We start from the raw sequence: 20,000 nt of genomic DNA, 5'->3' as shown, positions 1-20,000 counted from the left end.
GTTAGGTATGTATATACAACTTTGTTTTCAATTTGGGCGCAGTGGAAAAATCCTGGTCACCTTAGGGAGCCTTGAACCGAAAAAGTGTGGGAACCACTGCTACAGAGGTTCCAGGCAAATCTCTCCCGGAACTGAGCAATTGATTGATCTGCTGTTTCCGAACTCACACTCCAGTTGCCTTCTTGCTGCCTTCTGTGCAGCTCTGCCCCATTGACTGGCCAATGTTATTTAGGGTCAGCCCTTCCAACAGGAAGGGGCTGAGCATAATTCTTGAATTCCTTGTGGACTTTCTTTTGTATCTTGTGCTTGTCACAATCATCTCTGTTTGGCCTGTGCTGGATCCCCTGTGCTACAGCTTCACTGTTCCAGTGGCCTGTCTGCAGTATACACTGATTCCAGAGGCCTTCATTGCTTCCAGTACCTACCGTGCTTCAGGAAGCCGCTCCTGTGCTGAAGCGCCTGCGCTGGATCTCATGTGCTGCAGCTTCACTGTTCCGGTGTCCTCCCTGCTTTGAAGTCTCCACTTCCAGATGTTTAATGGGCCAAAGTCCATTCACTTCAGCCTTCCCTGGTATCATCTTCAGTCTATGACCTCGATTATCGGTCCTGTGCTGAAGTGCCTGCGCTGGATCTTCTGCTCTACAGCTTCACTGTTCCAGTGGCCGTTCCTGCTTTGGAGTCTCCTCCTCCCAGAGGCTTTATTGGGCTGTAGCCCTTACACTTAAGCCTTCCCTGATGCCGACCCCAGCCTGTGACCCTGACCATCACTCCTGTGCCACCTGCCTTCACCCCAGCCTGGACTTTGTTTACTCTGCTATCTCCAACCCAGACCCGGCTACCCACAGTGACGGACTCTGAATTAAATGCCGGGGGACCGCGCGAGGCCTGTATAATACACTTCCCTTCCAGCGACGCGTCATCCTGGAAACCCGGTGTCAAATGATACCGCGGGGTAACATGCGCATAAATTCAATGAACCAAGTTTACATAGAACACGAATGCACAAAAATGAACCGCATATGCCTTTCATACAGTTTACAGCAGCACAGTGTAATTCATTAATCTATTTATTTTAAAGGTGAAACTTTACAAGAGAAAGCCAGAAGATAAAATAAATGCAGTTGTCTGGTCAAATAAAACAGTAAGTCTGGTCATATTTGTACATAACAATTCAGCGATACAATATTTATTAGAATAGCAGACACCGCTGTATATATTTGATCACAATTTCTAATAGGGCCACTCTGTAAGAAGGTGGTTTAGAAAGAAAAAAGGTGGACAAAGGTCATACATAAGTGGGCTGCTTATAACATTATTTTATTATATTTGGCATAGCTGGATAATAGTTTTCTTTTTAGAAAGAACCCGGTGGGTATGAGGAATCGAAGACCCTAGATAGATTATAGTAAATGTCTAGATGATACAATGAAACTTTTAATTCTAATTCAAAGTAAAATAAGGTGGTGAATATAAATGACGATTTATTAAACTAAATATTAAAAAGAGTTTAACCTCACAGGCTAGATGCCACTGAATTAGCTTGGTAATTGTTATCAAGAAAATTGTCCTGGAGTGGTTAAATGCCCCTCTGGATAATATGGTAATTCGTTACAGCTCTATTGAGTGCTGGTGACACTGTGTTTATACCTGTGGGGGGTTCTGTAAGGTTGTCCACATGCCTATATGTATACTGTCTATAGAAACCTTGTAGGTCTCTTAAATTAGCACTGGAGTTACCCCCTTGTTTAGGTACAGTTAAAGCAAATAGTGCTGACAGTAATCGGCAAAAGGTACTGATTACAATACAGTCTCTACATTTGAAAATAGAGAATGTGTCTATTGTCAGTTTAGAGCAAAGGTTTCAATGGTGTGCACACATACAATGATTGCTCATTGTATACAGGTAGCATGGCAAGTATATAGCAGTAGTTATATTGACATACACCTCCCCATGCACACATAAGCGTACCACGGATTAATCAAATATATATCAATATTTACATAGACCACAGGCACAAAAATATAATGATAAAATTATCAAACATCAAACATAAAACATATAACAATCATGAAACATATAAGGGTATAATATATATATATATATATATATATATATATATATATATATATATATATCCTATGTTATTTATGTTCTGTAAAACTCTCATCTTTCATAAGTGTGTGTTTTATTGTATGCGGGTGCTGTAGCGGGGTTATTCTACATCATAGAATCCTGTACAGGTGGAGGTGCTACCGACCGAACATCGACTCAGGTATACCCCAGGATCCCAGTAGCGGAGACTCAGATCTCCCGTGCACCACAGGTATTGCACCATATACACACACCGTAGCCACACATCTCTCAGGGGGTTGGGAAAGTGTGCTACAATTCTTTAAAGAAGTTACTTGATTTTTTGATATTCAGAGAAGCATAGAGCAAGTCACATTTGCTAATAAGTGTATCTAACAGTATTAAGTCTTGGGAAATATGTTATGTGAATATTTATATAGATGGGTCATAATTCTGACTTGGAATCATGCAAGTTGAGCCACTTTTGAATCATTGAGGAATGACCTTACAGCCCTCAGACGATAGGATCAATGTTGTGGTCAACACTGCTGACCCATCCAAATTTCATTATAATTGGCATTACATTATACCCAAATCACTTATTTGAAGCTGTTAATGGCGTGTGAAGGTAAAGGCACCATCAGACTTCAATAGCATTCTATCTTTACATATAGGAAAAGTTATACTTCAGGGTTTGCTTAATTCCTTTGTTATTAAACCATCATGCACCATAGAATGATTGAATTTTATTTAGTGTTTCCTATAGTATATATACTTACCATGTAATTAACAACACTCCTGCTTTGCTTGTACTTGTAACCAGCCATGCATATGAAACACACATAAGCACACACCGCCTGAAGGTCACCCTGTGTTGAATTAACAAAACAATGAAAATCATTATTGTAATAAAAGTGAACAAAAGACATTGTAAGGGTGTACAAAACATAGGTATATAGATTAGACAAAGATAACTTGACTATGCTCTATAGTAATACAGCACAGCAATTAGTTTCAAACATCATCTGAAAAATTATGATATTTTAGGAATCTATTTAGTCAAAATAACGATTAAGAAAAACAGAAAGAAATATAATTTGGTCTGAGGTTTAGCACCTTTAAATTCAGTGTATTGGCTTAAAAGTGCAATCCCACGTTGCTGAACAAAAAACAATCTTTTGTAAACAATTTAATCTAATTGGCTCCCTTAACCCTTTGAGTGCTGCAGGGGCAGCAGCACCAGAGTGCCATGACTCCTCCGGCACAGCGCAGTCACATGCCCGCAGCGGCCTTAACCCGGAAATGAAAGATGAGGAGTCACCCTCTATGGTTTCACATCAGATGGTGTTCTGCTCTCCATGGGATCTAACCTAAAAAAAAGGCTTTTTCTGGGGCATGATATAGCCACTACTTCCCTGTAGTGCCAGATCCCATGAGGTAGTGAGTAGATCTTGGTGCACCCAAAGGGTTAAACTAATCTAACCACGCTAATAGAAAATATTTTGGCTTCTTTGGTTTCTCTGGAAATGAATTACATTTTTAAGTGGCCTGTTAATGGGAGAGTGTTTGTCAATCAAGTGTTTTTCATGTGAAAAGGGAACCAGTAACCCAAATGTAACTTTTTAAACAAGTCACTACCATTAGAACCCTTAGGTCTTGGAGGGATTGAACCTTTAATATGGATTGTGTTACATTGTGCATTATTAAAGTAATGTTTTTCAAAGCACACTGTCAGCTGAGTGGTTAAAAGTGTCTGATGTGTCTAATGACTTGTTTGTGCTGGAAAGCAATCCAAGTAGCTTTTTTTTTTTTTTTTAGAAATGTATGCTGGAAAAGCAGAAGGCAAAAATCTGGTCTTCCAACCTTCTTGGGAACATTTAACTGTATTTATAAAACAAATGTGTAAAATGGCAATGTGCCACCCATGGCAAATGTATCAATAAAATGATTTCCTGGAGATTGGCATTCTAAACAAATTGTTCTCTCAACAATTTGTGCAGTAGCTGTATTACAGATACTACCCTGTTTAATTAATGTTTTTGCTTTATACTATGTACAGATATGGCCTTTTGTTTTTCTGGCTTTTCTCAACAAAAGTGTGGATATCTCTCGTTTTGTTTGGAAGATATAATAAATATACATCTCATTTAACTCTCGGCAACTCTTTGTGTTGTTATTCACTACTGTATTTAACGAGGATATGTCAGACGTAATTAGGAGTTGTTTGTTTATATTTCTTCGCCTGTCCGGCAGATGGCAAAGTGAATTTTTTTGCCTATGGGGGGGAGTTCAGTGCACAGTGTAAAATTCACAGAACAGGTGCCTGTCTGCTGATGCTACAGTCCAGAATGTCTTACAAGAACCCATTGTTATTTAGCCTTGAACACTCTAAAAGTTATCAAATTTGAGTTGTTGTGTTTTATTTTGTTGCAGTATTCTTGTACAAAATTGAAAAATGTCCACATTTTTTTCACTGCTTTTCGGGCACACAGAGACGGAGAAAGTTTACAGGGGAGAGAGAGCGACAATTTTTGCAACATGGCAGGTTGCCAGAACAAAAAGAAAGTTTTGCATATCTGATCTTTTTTAGCAATTAATGATCAAGCAAATAAGAAAGCCACTGTATCAGAAATACAGGCATACCCCACATTAACGTACGCAATGGGACCGGAGCATGTATGTAAAGCGAAAATGTACTTAAAGTGAAGCACTACCATTTTCCCACTTATTGATGCATGTACTGTACTGCAATCGTCATACACGTGCATAACTGATGGAAATAACGCATTTCTAACAGGCTCTATAGTCTCCCCACTTGTGTACACCCTCGGTACAGGTAGGGAGCCGGTATTGCTGTTCAGGATGTGCTGACTGGCGCATGCGTGAGCTGCCGTTTGCCTATTGAGCGAGATGTACTTACTCGCGAGTGTACTTAAAGTGAGTGTACTTAAACCGGGGTATGCCTGTATATGACTATATAATTCGCAATTATGAATACTACAAAAATTCACCGGGCCATGGATGGAAGATCACTGTTCGATGTGTTTTGTCAAGTAATTATTGCTTTGTTCGCACAACGCTATGCCAAGTGATTAAACAGGATTATTGGTCATTGCTACCAGCATGTGCCGGTATGTTTGATCATGGCAAAAGGAGAAGAGTATGAGCAAGAAGCGGGACAGAGACCGAAACATTGAATAATTGTACTTCCCAATCTCAAAATGAGCCACCATCTGATGAGCCACACTCTGAGTTTAAAGACTTTCAAGAATTTCAACTAACTGCTATCAGCAACAATCGCAGCGTGATTTTACCTCTATGGCTAATTCTGGCTGCCTGTTCCAGTATCATCTACAAAGTTGGCGTGGTTTTTAATGAAGGTAAATATAATATACAGTATTGTTATCTTTTGTTATGACACGAATAGCCAGCCCGTAAATGCATTGATACATGTGCATAACAGTGTGAGTACACGCATGCGCAGTCTGTTATACACTAGTTGTATGTTAATTACTTAAAGCAATTTTTTTGTTTTCAGAAATCAAATCATCAATGAAGTTTGGCAAGGTTTCCAAGGAAAGTAAATATAATGTGCAATATTGTATTAACTTTTGTTCTCACTGATGCGAACACCCAGCCCGTAAATCCATTGATACATGCACACTAGAGTGTGAGTACACACATGTGCACCTTTGCTATACATGACCTCCATACAATCGTTAAGTCAGTGTCCTTTTCCCCCAGAACTGAACGCGTCAAATACAGGCATACCCCGCATTAACGTATGCAATGGGACCGAAGCATGTATGTAAAGCGAAAATGTACTTAAAGTGAAACACTCGCTTCCCCCCCCCCCCACTTATCGATGCCCGTACTGTACTGCAATCATCATATACGTGCATAACTGATGTAAATAACGCATTTGTAACAGGCTCTATAGTCTCCCCACTTGCGCACAGCTTCGGTACAGGTAGGGAGCCGGTATTGCTGTTCAGGACGTGCTGACAGGCGCATGCGCAAGCTGCCTTGCCTATTGGGAGATATGTCCTTATTCGAGAGTGTACTTAAAGTGAGTATCCTTAAATGGAATATGCCTGTAGACAGCAATAAGACGATGAAGATGACAGTCTAAAATCACTACTGTATATTGTAAACTTACTTTTTTCGTTTTTTACACTTTTATACACTTACTGTATACACTTACACACTTACAGATGCAGCCACAATTATTAAAACTCTTGCCTGGGAGAATTAGGGGCAGTCTCACAGTAAATGCCGCAACGTTGCTGCAACATTGTCTGAACATTGCTTCAACATTTCTGTGAGATTCTTAATGAACCATCGGATTAACACAGCAGCGGTCCCTGCAGTCCCATTCCGTATGGGCCATTATGAATCTCACAGAAATGTTGAAGCAATGTTCAGACAATATTGCAGCAATGTTGAGGCATTTACTGTGAGACTGCCCCAGAATCTCCCAGGATTTCCTAGGTAAGTGTTCTAGTACTGGTGGCTGTATCAGTATACTGTACTGTATGTGATAGATACTATTTTATCATATTATCACTATCTTTCACTATTATCACTATCGACTTTAATAAAATTTCACACTGAAATGTTTCATGCTTTGCCTTCAAAGTAACAGACAGTCCATTAAATGGGCTCAAACAGTCCCTGCTACAGCATACGTGTCTCAATCAGTGACTTACTGTAGTCTTATACTGAGCCTCTGATGGAGCCACTGGTGCTGAAACTGTGATATCATGAAAAAGTGACTGGTTGGGAGTTTGGGGGGGGGGGGGTTCAGCTCAGCCAGCAGAGAATACAGGTGGATCAATCAGTCCCTGCTGCAGCACAGCCAGCAGAGAATACTGTACATTCTCAAATACACACTTTATGCTATATCTTTTCCAGAGTTTGCCTATCCCTATAATATATTCCGACATCCTCGCCCTACAGTCACTAATCATGAAATTTATTTGGAATAAGAAAAACCCAAGAATTGCACAGGGCATTCTAAATAGACCCACGGTACGAGGAGGATTAGCGGTACCATGTTTGTTGGCCTATTACAAAGCGGCCCAATTGGCTCAAATTCTCAGTGGCACACCGACCCAAGCTTACAGAGATGGGTGGAGTTGGAGAAAATAGGCTGTGCACCGATTGAAATCACAAACCTGATCTGGATACCCAAAACAGGGGTAAGCAAGATAGGAATACCGCTTCAGACCATAGCCAACTCACTAAGAGTCTGGGAGGCTACCAAACTGAGCTATAACTTGACCACTAAAGCATCACTCATGACGCCAATCTTAGGTAACCCAGATTTCGCTCCAGGGATGAATAGTAAGAATCTATTAATTTGGACACAGGCGGTGATTACCCGCCTCAAAGATCTGGAGGGTAGGAAATTTATTCAAACTTTTGAGCAAATTAGGACTTCAAAGCCTATCCCAAATAAAGAATTTTTTAGATACCTTCAGATCAGAGATTTTTATAACAAAACACCGATCAGACCAGCGAGAACAAATTTCGAGCAGCTGTGTTCCAGAGACATGGACACTAGGGGACTCACATCTCGAATGTACAGGGAAGTGACCTGTCCAGAGACGACTAGCGTGAATAGACTGACTTACATCAGACAGTGGGAGACTGACCTAGGGGAGACGCTATAGGACGAAGACTGGGATAAGATTATCCAAGCAGCGGCGAAAAGCTCAATCTGCACCACACTAAAGGAGAACGCATATATGGTCCTCATGCGGTGGTCTTACACCCCAGCTCGATTGGCCAAATTTGTTAGGGGCTACTCCCCGCTCTGCCCTAAGCAATGTGGGGAGGTGGCAGATTTGCGACATATGCTGTGGTCTTGCCCTAAGGTGGTCCCGATTTGGGAACAGATTAGAGATTGGTTACAGTGGATTCTCGGTTGGGAGATCCCCCTGGACCCGTGGGTGTTCCTCTTGGGAAGGCGGATCCAGGGACAGTCGAATGCGACGCATAAATTGATCGCGCATTTCGCAAACGCCACAAGATGCGAGATTGCAGCATTATGGAAGCAACCGGAAGTTCCAATTATCCCCAGGATTAGAAACAGAATTTGGCATGTATGTCGGATGGAGCAGTTAACAAGTCTAGCTAATGACACCGGCACAAATTACCTAAAAGTCTGGGCACCATGGTTGGCACAGACGATATCCCAGGGGTAGATGCCACGGCAATCTTTCTTTGATAGCTCTAGATGCGTTCTCCTTTGGGGGGGGCAGAGACCTGACACCACGTAGGGACGTACGGGTAGTAGACAGCCCCAACTTGAGACAGCCCCCCGGTTACATGGAAGATCGTGAGCAAGCTACGGTGGTCACAAAAGAAGCACGGCAGCAGGACGGCTGGAGGTTGCTAGAGCAGGAGAGCTCTTGGCGTTTGGGAGTCACTCGGCCTATCCCCACCTCCCTTCCCCCCCCTCCCCACCCGTACCCCCCTTGTCCGATGTCTGGTTCGTCTGGTTTGTAATGGTATTGTCCGTGGTAGTAATTAGTTTATGTATAGATGATACGTTTGTTAGAACAAAAAAATTGGAGAATTGTATGCAATGGGCTGTGATACAGTGTACGATTTTGTTTCTCCAATAAAAAATTTGAAGTTGAAAAAAAAAAAAAAAACACACTTTATGAATGAATGAATCTATACATTTATATATTTTCTCATCTATAGTAGAGAGGCAATGGTGAGACATAATATATATATATATATATATATATATATATATATATATATATATATATATATATATATATACAGTGTTCTACAAACCTATACATTTGCTCGCCCCGGGTGAGTGGATTTAACCCCCGGGCGAGTAAATATTGACCCAAGCAGCACACGTTTGGTACTAGGTGGCGAGTAGATTTTTTTGTGTGGCGAGTAGATTTTTTGGTGATTTGTCAACCACTGTATATATATATATATATATATATATATATATATATATATATGTATATATATATATATATATATATATATATATATATATATATATAGTGGTGTGAAAAAGAAAGTACACCCTCTTTGAATTCTATGATTTTACATATCAGGACATAATAACAATCATCTGTTCCTTAGTAGATCTTAAAATGAGTTAAATACAACCTCAGATGAACAACAACACATGACATATTACACAGTGTCATGATTTATTTAACAAAAATAAAGCCAAAATGGAGAAGCCATGTGTGAAAAACCAAGTACACCTTATGATTCAATAGCTTGTAGAACCACCTTTAGCAGCAATAACTTGAAGTAATCGTTTTCTATATGACTTTATTAGTCTCTCACATCGGTGTGGAGGAATTTTTGCCCACTCTTCTTTACAACGTTGCTTCAGTTCATTGAGGTTTGTGGACATTTGTTTATGCACAGCTCTCTTAAGGTCCAGCCACAGCATTTCAATCGGGTTGTGGTCTGGACTTTGACTGGGCCATTGCAACACCATGATTGTTTTCTTTTTCAGCCATTCTGTTGTGGATTTGATGGTGTGCTTGGGATCATTGTCCTGTTGCAATTTCGGCCAAGCTTTAGCTGTCGGACAGATGGCCTCACATTTGACTCTAGAATACTTTGGTATACAGAGGAGTTCATGGTCGACTCAATGACCTCAAGGTTCCCAGGTCCTGTGGCTGCAAAACAAGCCCAAATCATCACCCCTCCACCACCGTGCTAAACAGTTGGTATGAGGTGTTTGTGCTGATATGCTGTGTTTGGTTTTCGCCAAATGTGGCACTGTGCATTATGGCCAAATATCTCAACTTTGGTCTTGTCTGTCCAAAGGACATTGTTCCAGAAGTCTTGTGGTTTGTTCAGATGCATCTTTGCAAACCTAAGCCTTGCTGCCACGTTCTTTTTAGAGAGAAGAGGCTTTCTCCTGGCAACCCTTCCAAACAAACCATACTTGTTCAGTCTTTTTCTAATTGTACTGTCATGAACTTTAACATTTAACATGCTAACTAAGGCCTGTAGAGCCTGAGATGTAACTCTTGGGTATTTTGCAATTTCTCTGAGCATTGAACGGTCTGACCTTGGGGTGAATTTGCTGGGACATCCACTCCTGGGAAGATTGGCAACTGTCTTGAATTTTTTCCACTTTTGAATAATCTTTCTCACTGTAGAATGATGGACTTTAAATTGTTTGGAAATGGCCTTTTAATCCTTCCCAGATTGATGGGCAGCAACAATTGCTTCTCTAAGATCATTGCTGATGTCTTTCCTCCTTGGCATTGTGTTAACACACACCTGAATCCTCCAGACCAGCAAACTGCTAAAACTTCGGCTTTCATAGAGGTAGTCACACTTGCTGATGATCAATTAATCAAGGGCATTTGATTAGCAGCACCTGTCTGCTACTTAGCATCTTAATTCCTATGGAAGCAGTAAGGGTGTACTTCGTTTTTCACACACGGCTTCTCCATTTTGGCTTTATTTTTGGTAAATAAATCATGACACAGTGTAATATGTTCAGCCAGCATGAGCAAGCACCTGCTGCCAAGGCTGTGTACTCCGACACTGCTCAGATATCTCCCGTGAGCACACAGAGCTCTGTCAGCTAACAGAGACCAGCTGCTGCAGACTTTGGATAGCCCTACACTGAGAACAGTAAACTGTCATGGCCTGACCAGCATCCGCTGATTTCAATTCCGGGAACACCAGACGCAGAGTGAAATGCCAGCCACCACCTGCACTACTAGAAGAAGGAACCCCCTGAGGCGACCACCCAGAGGGCCAGCACTCCAACACGGGCAGAACAACACGGTGGCAACATCGGCTCCCCCTCCTACAGCGGTCCCAGACAGCATCAAGGATGGCCAGGACACAGTGAAGAGGTTTCCCTAAGTGGTCCCAGCAGCAGCAGCTATCTCAATCACAGGCAAAGACCCTGTTTCATTATTCCCTCACTGCAACACTGTACACTAATACCTCTTGCAGGTTCATGTCCCCCGCTACTCTTCTATTAGTCTCTAAAATGTGTCCGGTGCTCCTGGCACTACTTGGGCCATGCGTGTGACCTGATAGAACCCCAGTCGGTAGATGAAGGCCGACATCTCCTTGTCCTTACCATGCATGGAGATCTGGTAGTACCCACTCACCTGCTCCCTGTGAGACATTGCAAGACATCTTCTATTCTGGGCATAGTATACTGATCTGGGGTGGTCCTTTAGTTCAGTGTACGGCACTCTATACACATTTGCTCCTTGATTCCACGATTATGCCTGCCACCCGTAACGCCTGTAAATGGCGTCTTACATCTTCAACATCTGCTGGAGCCAATCTCCTCGCCCTCTCTATAAACGGATGGATATGATGTTGACGTATTTTGTGTCCATTCCCTTAGCACATCCCATGTCCCATTCATCATTGGAGAACACTTCCAGCTTTCTTCCATCTATTCTCTTGACATTGCTTCCACTTTTCAGGGGCAGGGCTATCCTCAAATTCAAACATATCAAGAGTCAGTTTCCCCAGGCAAATGTTCTTCGGATGGGCATTATCTACAACTTTGGCACTATACAAGTTTTTCACCACTGTACCCCTTCTCAGGAGCATGTCATAAGCAGTTTTGTTTTAGTGGACACTAACACAACCCCACTCTTCACTAGCAATCCACCCGCGACTCCCCCATGAGAAGGATCATCTATCATCGTCACTGGGCCTTCTACTGTATGACGATGGAATGTTGCCCTCCCTTATATTCGATTGAAGCTGTTGGTTGACACTCTCACAGGATGTGTTCCTGTCTATCAAATTCTCCTACCAGATCCTCAGATAGATTACTTGCTCCTTTCACCACTTATCGGTAGGCCTTTAAACATATGGGTGGAAGGTCATTGTCCTACCATAATGATCCCCTCCAACCGTCTGACACTATTTTGCTAGTTGATCAAAGATATTAGCATTTATTCCAATTATAGCCCCTGTCTCGTCCTTACTTCGGACCTCTGAGCATATTAGCGCTACCACATTCTAAGGTCCCGATACCCCAGTGACTTCTTTTGGGAACTCTAATTCTACTACCACATATCCTAGATAAGGGTTGCTCGCATTACTGGGGCCCCACATTACAAGTTCATCTAAAGGCTTCAGCGGCAGGTATCTCCATTGTTTGTTGTACCATGGTTTGAAGATAATGGAGACTTGTGAGCCACTATCCTCAGAGAGCATCACATATTTTCTATTCGAAACAAGCTTTTACTTTAGTGGAGGAACCAAGAAACCCATCAGGTAAGTGGGATCATTTTGTCCTGCCGGCAGCGATAGCTTTGGTGAAGCTTCTCTTTTCATCGGCCCAATATGCTCCTTCACCGAGTCCCTTTGTATTTTCCCTGATTAGACTTGGATCGAATAAACTTCCTAATCACTTGATGCAGATTTTCTTTCTGCCTATAGTACTCGGAGTAATGCCTATCTTTTACACATCTATAGCAGAATTCAGAGCTATGGCTCAGCACGGTGTCCCCTGAAGTTCGTCCCCCTTGGGGCACACCAAGGCCTTCTGGTCAATCAGCATGGATGGCTTCCCACTGCACTTCCTCCTTCCACATTGAAGCCATTGGTTCACTCACCCCAACCAAGTGCTCTCCACTTTGTCAGGCCCTATCATATTTCACTCCCCTGTTCTGTATCTCCTCCCGAGATACAGTTTTTATTATAAATGAGATATCCATCTTTGCAATAGAGATGGATTTGATTTCACAGTACTATTTAACAAATAAGAAGACTATGTACATTGCTATTAGCTGTTATGAAGGTAAATTTGCTATCAATTTCATGACAACTGCTAATCTGTTCTACTTAAGGAATTAAAGTCACATTTTGTAATCATTCCAATCCACCACCTGTCAAATACTATTATTTTCCATTAAATTTTATCATAAATACAGAATAAATAAAGTCTTGTCAATGGGTCTTAATTTTTCAAGAAGTAAATGCTTTTGTGTCAATAATATTCCTATTTTTTTTTATCTGTATGGATATCTCCTGACTACACACTAAGGCAATTGTGAGACAAATTAAAAGTGATGGTTTTTTCTTCTTTGATAAATCTGTTTTTGCAGCCAAGAGACTTTGGTGCATCGCCACTTTGACTTTTGTTTCCATTAACAGTTCCCCTGCCCCACTTGTCCTTTAGAGCTTTACTAGTTATGACAACTCAATAATACTTTTGTTCGGTTGCATATTATTTCTGCCTAGGTCATCAGAGTGCAAAAAAAAAAAGAAAAAAAGGAAACCGTGTGATTTAACACCTAAAGATTAGATCATTTTTTGAGATGGTGGTGGAATGTAAGGCAGAAACATATACAGTACCTCACTTACAAAAAAGAGTTCAATAACAAAGGCAATAAAGGATAGAGGGATGAGCCAGAGATAGATACAGTACACCTGACAGCTTCCTATTCCTAAATGATCACCTGAAGTTCAGCAGGTAATAACCAGGGAAACCCAGCTGTAGCCCCTAGAAGACTTCATTGCTGGACTGGCTGCTTTGCTTGGAGAGGGAGGCAGGGATATAAGATTATACTTACTGTAAGAGAAACAATGTATAATGCAGCATTATTGCCTGTTTGTGCTTTTTTAAATTTTTTAGCTTACCTGAACCAGAGGGTCCCCTGACCTCTGGGGACCGCTCACATGATCGCCTACATAGGTTTGTCTACCGGGCACAGGGTCAGGTCTCACTTGTGTGGCCAACTGAAAGTTGACAATGGTGCAACTTTCTAATCATTTTCCTGCAGCCAGGTTCGTAGTTTTTTTTGGTGTCAAATTTGGCACAAATAAATTAGAAATATCTCAGGAATAAGGGGGTAGAAGGTCTTTGAGCCCTGGTTGAGCTAAAATATATATATTTATTTTTTTTACATTAGGGGCATTTGCTGCTTTAAATGTTGTGTTATGTGTTTGATTTACATATTCCTCTGACTACTAAGGGATCAATCCACAGAGCTCTGTTAGAGGCTTAATGAGATGTTAACTTCAGATAAGTGCTAAAGGGGACCTGCAAAACTCACTAACAATGCTTTAAGGGCTTCATTACAGCTAAAATGGCCTGTCGTTAACTTTAACGACCATTAGTTTAAAGATATGCAAATGAGGTGTGGACAACCTCAACACATATCCACAGCAAGCCATGAAAGTTAACGAGGGACTTAACGCTATTATTTAAGGTCATGCCTATAACTGGCATTAGATGCTTACAGCACCTAACTTCGGGATGCTGATTTTTTTTTGTGCTTTGCCCGGGCTTCTGAACTGAGCCACTTTAACATCCTATAGCAATATACAAAACCAAAGTGAATGCCCTGGACTACACCAAAAAATGTAGCCGAGGCCGGTGTATTAACCCCTTGGAAGCCCTAGTAGCCATGAAAGCACGCATTATGCATGCCTCCTAGGTCACTAAGGTAACCAAAGGGTTAATACAAATACCCTACTACCCACTGTATGCCATAGCAGTATAACCAATGTAAAGGGGGGTTAAGGCTGCACACCACAATATATAAATAAATACATATAGTTTACCGGTGCTGCTGGTTCAAGGAAGTACCTGCCAGGAAATTCCAAAGTACACTGAGGAAAAAAGAGAGATCCAGCGCTCCACGGATTTCAAGATAATGAATTTATTGTGCCACACGACGTTTCGACACACAGGTCTTTTTCAAGTGACAAGGCATGTCAAAGGTGGCTAATAAAACTGGCGGCCAACATAAACACAATATACAATTACTTTGATGCAAAATAGAAAACAAACCTCAACACTACAATATGTGTGTGTATCAATCTATCTATAGATAGATAGATACTCGCCCAACAAAAAAACGTTCTCGCCATCTAGCCCCACCCTTATCCCCGCCCCCACTTTCAAATAAAACATTGAATAAATTCCTAACATGAACTTATAACAACATTTGTTTTTGAGATAACATAGTTTATTTATTGTACTGTATTACATTTATACTTTACTACAATAGGCCTTGTCTCATAGTTGGGGGGTAAAATATATGACTATTTGGCGTTCCCCAAACACAAAACACAGCAGTAAGGTTACACCACTTTGTGATGTAAAAGATATTAAGTGGTTATAAAAACGGTATATACAGATATACACAAATAGATGAAAGTCAAACAACTGCAGGAATCACTCAACCTCTAACAAGGAACAACCACATTCCTTCAGGAATACAAATGCAGAAAGGTGAGGGAGTTGATGGTTAACAGTTGACCAATGTGGGTTAACAGGATCCTTTACAGATCACTAAATGTACTCAGTGAGTAGGTAGGTAGAGTAGAGCAGGAGAAGAAAGCAGGGGACTGAATGTGCATAGTTTTAAATAATTTTTAATACAGAATTCACATAGCAACAATAAAAATCCCCTTACAGGGCACTCACATTTGTTAGTGCCCTATGGGCATATAATGGTGTCTTTAGCTAGTTTCTTTTTCCTCAGATCCTGGGTACCGGATTGCGTCGTGACTGCGTGGCTATGCCTTGCGTTCCACCAAAAGCGGCCGCTGGGATGATGCTCTGCTCGGCTCTGCGCTCCAACGTCACTTGGTTCCGGTCCTGTCGGTATTCCTCCTCCTTCACTCAACGCGTTTCGCTAGACAGGTGCTAGCTTTGTCAGGAACACCTTTCTGCACTTGTCTCATAGTTACATAGTAGATGTGGTTGGAAAAAGGCATGCGTTCATCAAGTTTAACCTATGCCAAATTTAGACGACAGATACTTTATCCTATATCTGTACTTACAGTATATTGATCCAGAGGAAGGGAAACAAAAAAACCCCAGTGACACATTAACCAATGATCTTTTAAGGGAAAAAATGAATTTCTTCCTGTCTCCAAGAATTGCCAATCAGATTTCTCCCTGGATCAACATCCTTCCCATGTTTACTTATTTATCATATCCCTTCTTAGACGTCTCTTTTCTAATGTAAATTAATTGAATTTAGCTAGCCTCTCCTAATTGAAATACATTTACTATATTAAAATGTATGAATGAGAACGGGACACTAAGTGATGTCACGACATAAAGTTGCCATGACATGGTTACACTTGGAGGGCTGCAACAATTAAGAGCTGGAGGTTTTGCACCCAGAAGGGGAATCCAAGTGACATTTAGGAAGATCCCTTTTTGTTTCATAAAGAAGACAAAGGTTGTATTTCAGTAAAACCGAAGCAACAAGGATTGTTTTAAACATTTTTTCTGGATTTATATTTAGTTTGGTGTCACCCTCATCACCCACTCCCCCCCTGCATCTCACACATCACTCTCTCCCCCCTGCACCTCACAGATCACCCTCTCCCCCCTGCACCTCACACATCACCCTTTCCCCCCCTGCACCTCACACATCACTCTTTCCCCCCTGCACCTCACACATCACCCTTTCCCCCCCTGCACCTCACACATCACACTCTCCCCCTCGCATGCACCTCACACATCACACTCTCCCCCCTCGCGTGCACCTCACACATCACACTCTCCCCCCTCGCGTGCACCTCACACATCACCCTTTCCCCCCCTGCACCTCACACATCACTCTTTCCCCCCTGCACCTCACACATCACCCTTTCCCCCCTGCACCTCACACATCACACTCTCCCCCTCGCATGCACCTCACACATCACACTCTCCCCCCTCGCATGCACCTCACACATCACACTTTCCCCCCTCGCATGCACCTCACACATCACCCTCCCCCCCGCACCTCACACATCATCGTCTCCCCCTGCACCTCACACATCGTCTCCCCCCCGCACCTCACACATCATCGTCTCCTACACCTCACACATCACCCTCTTCCCCCTGCACCTCACACATCACCCTCTTCCCCCCTGCACTTCACACATCACCCCCTCCCCCCCTGCACCTCACACATCATCCTCTCCCCCCCCCGCACCTCACACATCACCCTCTCCTCCCCTGCACCTCACACATCACCCTCTCTACCACCCCCCCCCCCCCCAGCATGCACATTTTGTTTTCTTTAAACATAGCGCATCTCCATAGAGGATGGTGTAGTCTGGAACTGGGATTTTAGATGTGGTTTGTTCTTCCCTGGTAATTCTTTATATACCTTTCTGAGAGTCATATATGTATACACAGTATAAATCTTCTTATTTCCTTTCTCATTTAAAAATGATTGCACTTACTGGTACATCCATTTAATAAACATTGCACTCTGAGAAACAGAGAGGAACCTTGTAGATCTGCCTAGACACCGAACTCCTCGGGTGATCCACATGGTTCCTCTCTGTTTGTCAGAGTGTGATTTGTTTTAAATGGATATAAGTGCAATACGTTTTGTTTTTTGTTTTTGTTTTTTTAATTTGGTTCTAAAATATTCCTATACAGGTAAGTTAAGAAACCATTTGCATCTGTTACACTTCACTACTTTGATACTTTGATGCAACCATTTACTATACAATATCACCTTACTGAACTTTTACATTCTAGTCCTTGAGTGGGGTATAAAAAGACAGAGAATTAATACTTTTGCAGAACTTTACCTATCCATATTCCATGTTAAGATAAATATGTTGCCAACTCTTGCCTCACTTTACTATTACATTTATAAAATAATGAAAGGAAATCTAGGTATAGTACAGAGAACCAGTTATTGATTTGCCGTAGGTACCATTCTTCTGTTTTCATCCACTGAATACCCACCCCCCGCCCCCTCCCCCTTATCAATATACTTAACACTTGTTTATGCTAACCTGAAGAAGGTCATCACAGGAAAAAGATGTTGTGATAAACAGAAGGGCCTCCAAAGTTTTCAAGGCCACATTCACAGCCCATCTGCAAAATAAAAACAATGATATACACTACACCAACTAACAAGGCTGGAAACCTAAAATCTACAATAACAGCATGGTGTAATTTTGCATAAAGTGATCTTTTTACCTGTCATTTAGGATAACCTCTACTGTAAAAGTATGTGGGAGAAAATAGTTGACCAAGTTGCAAATAACATGACAGTGCACCAAATCTTCTATTTTTCTTATTTCAACTTTCTTATCCTTACAGGCCACCTGTGATGCAGGTCAGAAATGAAGAAAAAATAAGATATTATGTCACAATTACACATATTTTTAATCAGTGGCTTCACTGATGGATAGCTTGAATGCTAACACAGTACAACATGAAGTATTATTTAACTGTGGCATTTGTGTCCATATGTTTACAGTACTTTCTACACGATTACTATTTAATTAGGTTGGATCAATAAGAGAAAAGTGTTATTCTTAAATCCTGATGTTTTAGTAGAATAGTATTGTGTTTTTAAGTCACAGTTAGACGTTGGGTGTCAGTAATGTTGTATAGGGTCACAGTTCATTACTTCAAATGTAACAAATACAATAGTTTAGGATTCTGTGGCAAACTGCAATTTGCTGCTCTCAAAAGAACATATATCTATAGGCCACATATTCTAAGCAGTTTTCTGCTGAAAAGTGCTATATCATGGACGGTGATATAGAAATAAAGATATGAATATATATGACGCCTTCTGGTTCTTGAAGACACCTTACAGCAAATTCAAGTCAATGAGCTTGCAAGGTGTCTTCAAGCGCCAGAAAGTAATGTATCTCATGGCAGAAGACTGCTTACCAAGTACAGGTTAATGTTGTGTAGATAGTACAGGTTTGCCTGATGTACAGACTGGTCTCGTAGCAATGACTACCTGACCTCTTGCTATATCACAGGGAAATAGCTGAAAGTGCTACAAGCATTGGCTTAAAAGTGGCCACAGTAGAGGAAATCTACTCCTATACATCAGGCAAAACTGTTCTATTCTCCATGTTGTTTCTCAATTGTTCCTGCTTGCCACATCTTAAGGATTTTACATATACTGTACATTATATTCAAAAGTTTAAACTCCCTCCCTTTTAATGGGCAAATCTACCAAACATAGTGGCTTATTCTAGTAGGTTCGATAAAATCACTGCCAAATCGAACGTTTTGTTATGGCCCTACCGCACGGTTTGACATTTGTGTTATCACAGTATTAAGAAAGAATTATCGCAAGTCACAAACTGTGAGGTAGGAAAATGCCAACACCACTCGGGATAGCAGTGTCCTTTTGGCAAATGCTTGTTTTATTTGGGGCATGGTATACCACTGTCACAATCAACGGGTATAGGGGGTGGGGGATAGGGGTGGATGCCCCGAGGAGGGTGATTAGGCCTCCTGGGTGGGTATTGAGGTAGGGGGTTAACCCCTTAATTACTATAGTGGCTACTAATCACTAAGGTGATTAAGTAGTTAGTGGCCATACTGTAAGTTTTTTTTTTTTTAAATGTTGCTGCCCACAGAGGACGAGGAGGAAGATGAGGACGGCCTTCATCCTGGCAGGGGTAAGTAGAACATTTATTTACTTTATGCTTAGGGTGACCATTTGTCCCGATTTTGCCGGGACAGTCCCGGATTTTTCTGCCCTGTCCCAGTTGCAGGTCCGTCCCGGTTTTTGTCCCTGGTCCCGGTATTGCGGGGCAGCGGCGGTGATGAGAATGCGGTGGCCGGTAAGTATTTTCTATGTGTGAGTATGAATGAATGCTGCCGGGGGGATTGAATGAAGGAGAATTCCGGGGATTGGTCGCAGGCAGGTCAGAGGAAGCCAGGGCTTCCGCTTTGTGCAGAGCACACGTGAGTGTGTCTGTCTTCCCACTCCTGGCTCCTCTGTCGGCTGCGCGGTAAGTGTCCCCCTACTGTCCTGGGTCCCAGCCAGGGGGGGTAATAGGAGGTGGTAGTGGGGGTGCGCCTGCCTTTGTACCTTGTATCTTTGCCCCCCGGCGCTCCCACCTTTGTCCCCCGGCGCTCCCACCTTTGCCCCCCGGCGCTCCCACCTTTGCCCCCCGGTGCTCCCACCTTTGCCCCCCGGCG

General features: G+C 42.0%; 1 protein-coding gene across 3 annotated transcripts in view; it reads right to left on the bottom strand.

Annotated features, from left to right (window-relative positions):
* Positions 1 to 20,000, bottom strand: part of LOC142495268 (uncharacterized) — a 228,965-nt gene that overhangs the window by 113,786 nt on the left and 95,179 nt on the right. For all 3 annotated transcript variants that reach the window (XM_075600499.1, XM_075600500.1, XM_075600501.1), the window contains 3 exons: positions 18,024 to 18,151; positions 17,837 to 17,918; positions 2,851 to 2,940 (listed from right to left, as the gene is read on the bottom strand). In XM_075600499.1, the coding sequence (XP_075456614.1) occupies positions 2,851 to 2,940; positions 17,837 to 17,918; positions 18,024 to 18,151 (300 nt within the window). The remainder of the gene's footprint in view (positions 1 to 2,850; positions 2,941 to 17,836; positions 17,919 to 18,023; positions 18,152 to 20,000) is intronic.

This window comes from Ascaphus truei, chromosome 5 (genome assembly GCF_040206685.1).
Source record: "Ascaphus truei isolate aAscTru1 chromosome 5, aAscTru1.hap1, whole genome shotgun sequence".
In the NCBI taxonomy this organism is placed as follows: Eukaryota; Metazoa; Chordata; class Amphibia; order Anura; family Ascaphidae; genus Ascaphus; species Ascaphus truei.
This window is presented reverse-complemented; position numbering and strand designations above follow the sequence as displayed.